Source organism: Elaeis guineensis, chromosome 10 (assembly GCF_000442705.2).
Source record: "Elaeis guineensis isolate ETL-2024a chromosome 10, EG11, whole genome shotgun sequence".
Taxonomy (NCBI): Eukaryota; Viridiplantae; Streptophyta; class Magnoliopsida; order Arecales; family Arecaceae; genus Elaeis; species Elaeis guineensis.
Window position 1 is genome coordinate 78669296 of NC_026002.2, and position 5577 is coordinate 78674872.

The following is a 5577-nucleotide window of genomic DNA, read 5'->3' on the forward strand; positions in this document are numbered from 1 at the left end:
TAATAATATTATTATTATTATTTAAAAAAAAAATATTGTAAAGTAACTCATCCTCTCTCTTTCCTTCCTCCTATGTTTGAGCCACTGGCCTGGCCGTGGTGGCACGCCTTGACTAACAACAACCTAGGAGAAGGGGAATTGCGTGTGGTGAGGAAGGAGGCAAGGTCGCCATCCAATTTACGTGGATGGGACAACTCACATGTCCTCCATTCAATGGGAAAAATCTGCCCCTGAATCTGGGGCCAACAATAATTGAAGGTCCAGCAACTATACTATAGGATATCAGACCCAAAAGAAAGGGGATGTGCTGCTTTCCCTTTTCTTCTTTGTAGCTCCACTCAATTCTCTGTTATGAGAAATCCTACCATGTCCACCATCGTCATCCCTCATTTTCTCATCTTCCTGCTTCTCCTTCCTTTCGTATCTCCAGCACCTAGAATCTCTCTGACAAGCCATTCTTTCCTTTCTGTGGGGGATGACTCAGACATCCTCATCTCACAAGGCAAGTCATTCGCATGTGGCTTCAACAAAGTTGGTACGAATGCCTTCACCTTCTCTATCTGGTTCTTAAACTCCAAGAACAAGACTGTCGTATGGACAGCGAATCGTGACCACCCTGTGAATGGTCATGGGTCCAGAGTTACGATGCGCAAGGATGGGAACTTGGTTCTAACCGACTACGATGACACCGTCTTTTGGAGCACCAACACCAGCTCAACTCGATCTGAAGCGCAGCTTCTCGATACTGGGAATCTTGTTGTAAAGGATAAAGATGGTGAAGTTCTATGGCAAAGCTTTGATTATCCTACTGATACTCTTCTCCCTAACCAGGTACTCAATAGAACTTCCAGGCTGGTATCTGCTGCCGCCAAGGGATTGCTAGCTTCAGGCCCCTATAAGTCTTATTTTGATAGCAACAATGTTTTGATACTCATATATGATACACCTGAATTTGCTAGCATCTACTGGCCTGATCCTGGTCATATAGTGTGGGAGAACGGCAGATCAAGCTATAACAGTAGCAGATATGCAGTCCTTGATGACCTGGGGAAGTTCGTGTCGAGTGATAACTTGACAATCAGAGCTTCTGACTTGGGTCCGGGGATTAGGAGGAGGCTGACTCTGGATTATGATGGAAATCTTAGGCTGTACAGCTTGAATGAGTGGACCGAGGAGTGGTCGATTTCATGGGTTGCTCTTTCATCGATTTGTCTGGTACATTCGTTGTGTGGTAGGAATGGAATCTGTGTCTACACGCCGACACCTCACTGTACTTGTCCTCCTGGTTTTGAAATGAATGACACGAGTGATTGGAGCAAAGGTTGCAAGCGCAAATACAACATCGACTGCGACAAATCTCATCAGGTTGAATTTTTCGGGCTCCCTGAAACAGATTTCTGGGGGTCTGATTTCAATTACACTCCTTCCCTGTCATTCAGGGCTTGCATGAAGATTTGCGAAGTGGACTGTTCATGCGAAGCGTTTGGATATAAGAAGGGAACTGGGAAATGTTATCCAAAAACTGCCCTCCATAATGGAAAAAGTCATCCAGGCGTTGATAACAACATATTCTTAAAATTTCCCAGATACGTAAACACCTCAAACTTCACTTCTCGTCTTCAAGGGCTGGAGCACATTTGCAATGTCACGGAAGAATCCACTCCGTCATCACCTTTGCACCGAAAGAGCATCGGGAAAAAAAATTGGGCCTACTTCTATGGGTTTATATCAGCATTTTTTGTAATAGAACTCCTTTTTGTTTCATTTGGTTGGTGGTTTATTTTCAGGAGGGAGAAGCACTCAAGCCCAATGGAAGAAGGATACAAGGCGATGTCTTCTCAATTTCGAAGATTCACTTATAAAGAGCTCAAAAGGGCTACTCGAAACTTCAAGGAAGAGCTCGGGATGGGAGGTTCAGGAGTCGTGTACAAGGGAGTCTTGGATGATGAGAGGGTTGTGGCCATCAAGAAGTTGGAAGACGTGATCCAAGGAGAAGAGGAATTCCGCGCCGAACTGAGCCTCATAGGGAGAATATATCACATGAATTTAGTGAGAATGTGGGGATTTTGTTTAGAACGCTCCCGCAGGCTGTTGGTTTCCGAGTTCGTGGAGAATGGTTCATTGGACAAGGTCTTATTTAATGGTGATGGCACAGCTAGCTTTCTAAGATGGAGGGACAGGTTTAAAATTGCGTTAGGGGTGGCTAAGGGATTGGCCTATCTTCATCACGAGTGTCTTGAGTGGGTCATCCACTGTGATGTAAAGCCCGAGAATATATTGTTAGGTCAAGATTTTGAGCCCAAGATTGCAGACTTTGGACTGGCCAAATTGTTAAATAGAGGTGGATCTGGACAGAGCTTATCACGCATCCAAGGGACGAGGGGCTACCTTGCTCCAGAATGGGCTTCGAGTCTTCCAATCACCGGGAAGGTTGATGTCTATAGCTACGGAGTAGTGCTTCTAGAATTGGTGAAGGGGGTCAGAGTTTCAGGCTGGAAAATAGGTCGAGAGGAGGAGGTAGAGATGGTACTGAGGGGGTCACTTAAATTGCTCAAAGAGAACTTGGAGAGTGGAGAAGAGTCATGGATTGAAGACTTTGTTGACTCCAGATTGGATGGACAGTTCAACATCAAGCAAGCACTGATGATGGTGGAGACAGCAGTCTGCTGCCTAGAAGAAGAGAGAAGCAAAAGGCCATCCATGGAATCTGTTGTCCAAATGCTTCTTTTATCTGATGACGAGCTCCACTCCCATGCACCATCTTTCGAGGAAGTTGGGCATGAAGTAGTTAATGTGTAGTCATTATATCAAATAATGTGTTCGAGTCCTTTTTTTTCTTTTTTTTTTGAAAAGCAGTAATGTGTCTTAGTCGAAATAAGTATGTACATATTCCATGCAGGAAGATGAGCTTGTATCCAACGTTGGTCCCCCTGCTTGTAAACTCGTCTGAATACTTGTGTCTAAACTTTCTGTAAGTTAAGAAGGAATAAATGAAGCTAGTAGTAGTAACTATCTTGTAATTATTTACCAATATGATAACTTCGAATTAATGCTTTTCAGTTCCTAACAATCAGTTCAAGTCTTTACCTGTTGTTTGTTCTTGTTTGGAAATCTTGGTTCAGCAAGAGTTCTTAACTGCTGGGTTCGCAAACCTGAGCAATCTCAGCATGTGGTCATGCTTCATTCCAAAATGGATGGATCTGGATTTATTCTTTTCACATCTTATACTCTTAGCTAGTTTATACTCTTTGCGAGGAGCTCAGACTCTTCAACTAACCAACCATCGGTAGTGTTGAATCCGTAATTAGGTGCAGACCAAAATACGCAGCTGTGGATGGCTACTTCACCATGTGGTCAGAGGAGGGCGGCATATATACTTTCATGTAGTTGCCATGTTGCATGGACCTCCGGTCAACAGAGCCGCTGGCACCCTTTATGACAAATTGGCCTGAGGTCGCTGAATATTGGTGTGCATTTGTTGTTGTCGCCATGGCTGTTGGATCGGAAGCCACAACACTTGTTGTACACGACCAGGTTTTAGTCACCTTGCATGACAAATGTGGCGTCCTGTTTGTTTAGCTAAGGATATGCATGGAAGAATGATGTAACATTCTCCCCCATTTAAGCTTTGGCAAAGGTTTAAGTCTAATTAAATTAAATCACTAATACCATAATCAGTTGCAATGTCTCCTAATTCATATGGGGCATAGATTAGATTTGTTTGAATACTATTTGTAACAATTCAGGACGTCATCCAAATAGATTAGCTAGAAGGTAATATTTAAGTTTTTTAATCCTATATAAGTATTCAAGATTATCTAAACCAACACTACTAGTTGTCTATGAGAAGATACGAAAATTGTCAAGAAGTATCAACTGTATATCATACCTGTCGCTACAAGATTCCGAAGAAAAGATGATGAGATCACTGTTGAACCAAGCTGGAGAGCTGCTAAGGGTCAGATTGATGTAGACTATAAAGAAATCTATAAAAGAAATCTTAAAATTGGTAGGATACTTTCTGATTAAGGATCCTTCGATACTTAAGTAAGCCGAGTCTTGAGAATAGATAGTGAAAAATAGAAAAAATAAAAGACAACAAAAAGAATTTTGAGTGAAAAGAGGGAGAGCTCATGTTTCCTTCAATGAGAGAGCTGAAATGAATTCAATAGAGTCTCGATTCTTTGAATTATGACTTATCTTATCGAGAATATTTTGTCTTTCTTTATATAGAGAGGGCTTGCTTAGGCTATTAGGCCATTGAAAGAGTTTGTTAGATCGTTAGAAATTTGGTAGATCGTTAGTTTATTTTTAATAGAATGGCTAGCTATATGGAGATCGTGAATTATTCACCTATATGGAGATTAGTTGCAATATAACTAGAAGACATCTATAATAGAGCTATAGAATAACTAGCTCAGTATATCTAAGCTTGGATCACATCGGTTCAAGACTGATGTCCCTTATGGCAGATCGAAAAAAGGCTGAACTGATCATAATATTCAATTAAGGGTCAATCTAGATTGATCCAGGTCGGTAAATAACCAAGCTATGGGTTAGATCAGATCGGTATTCAACCGATCTGACTTAAAATTGGCTTAGTCAAAATAATTTTCAGATGATCTTTTCTGATGTTGCTATGTGGCCAGTGGTCGTTAGTTGCACCAATATATGCCCCTTACTTTTCAGACCTGAAGTGAGATTTTTTACATCATGTGTGAAAAGTGAGTCCAAAAGATCTCATCCGACCTCTACCATCAATAATAAATGCACAATATAATGGTTGACAGTATTAATTTTTTAATGATTCGAAGCGACATATTACTTTTTGAAAATGACCCATCAAATTCAGCAATTATGAGGGCTTAGAGAATCAGGAGCTTATTATTACCTAGGTGGTTACGCCCAGACACCCGTGTGTCATATGTCACTCTACCATTGATCACTTTGGTTATCATATGGATCAAGCCTACGTGGCTTAATCAAGAAGAGATGGGTCGAATGGCCTCTTCTCAAACTCACTGGATCTCTACCAAGTTGCCCCAAATGATGGTAGACTAGGTTGATTTGAACTGTTGATGAGTTCTATAAATAAGTCTATATTTAGTTTAAAAATCACTTTACTATTTTTATTGTGCGGAAGCACTGCTGGATTTTTCTTAGAGCTTTCCTAATGCCATCAAAGCTGGAAGAGAAATTTTTTTGGTGTCGTTGGAGCCAAAAATAAGTCACCGGAGCTGAAGGAGAGAGTTTCCTAAAAGCCTCATCAAAGTCTCTTTCTTGTCCATTAGGTAGATTTCTCAGTCCTTTGCCACTTTTCTCTGCATCTTTTAGGTTTCTAGGCTCCATTGTTTATGTCCTCCTTTTTTCAATAGATTTCCTCTTTTTTTCTTTGTTTATTTCAATCTTTTCTTTAGTTTTTGCTTCTTTCTCCTCTTTTTCTTTCAAAAAAATATCTTCCAATGATGATAAGATCAGGGGAAATAAGGTTCTGGATTATTGAGAATCTCGATTGACCCAGTCCCAAATCGAGCCTAAAGTGACCACTCCATCTCAAATGACTACGAGGTTGGTACC

General features: G+C 41.0%; 1 protein-coding gene across 1 annotated transcript; it reads left to right on the forward strand.

Moving 5' to 3' along the window:
- Window positions 1-271: 271 nt before the first annotated feature.
- On the forward strand, window positions 272-3023 carry LOC105052166 (putative receptor protein kinase ZmPK1). The gene has a single exon (XM_010932884.4). The coding sequence runs from the start codon at window positions 352-354 to the stop codon at window positions 2797-2799; it is 2448 nt and encodes an 815-aa protein (XP_010931186.1). The 5' UTR covers window positions 272-351; the 3' UTR covers window positions 2800-3023.
- Window positions 3024-5577: the final 2554 nt, after the last annotated feature.

Excerpts from the sequence above, each read along its gene's own strand:
- LOC105052166 (XM_010932884.4), top strand. The coding sequence starts at position 352 with ATGAGAAATCCTACCATGTCCACCATCGTCATCCCTCATTTTCTCATC.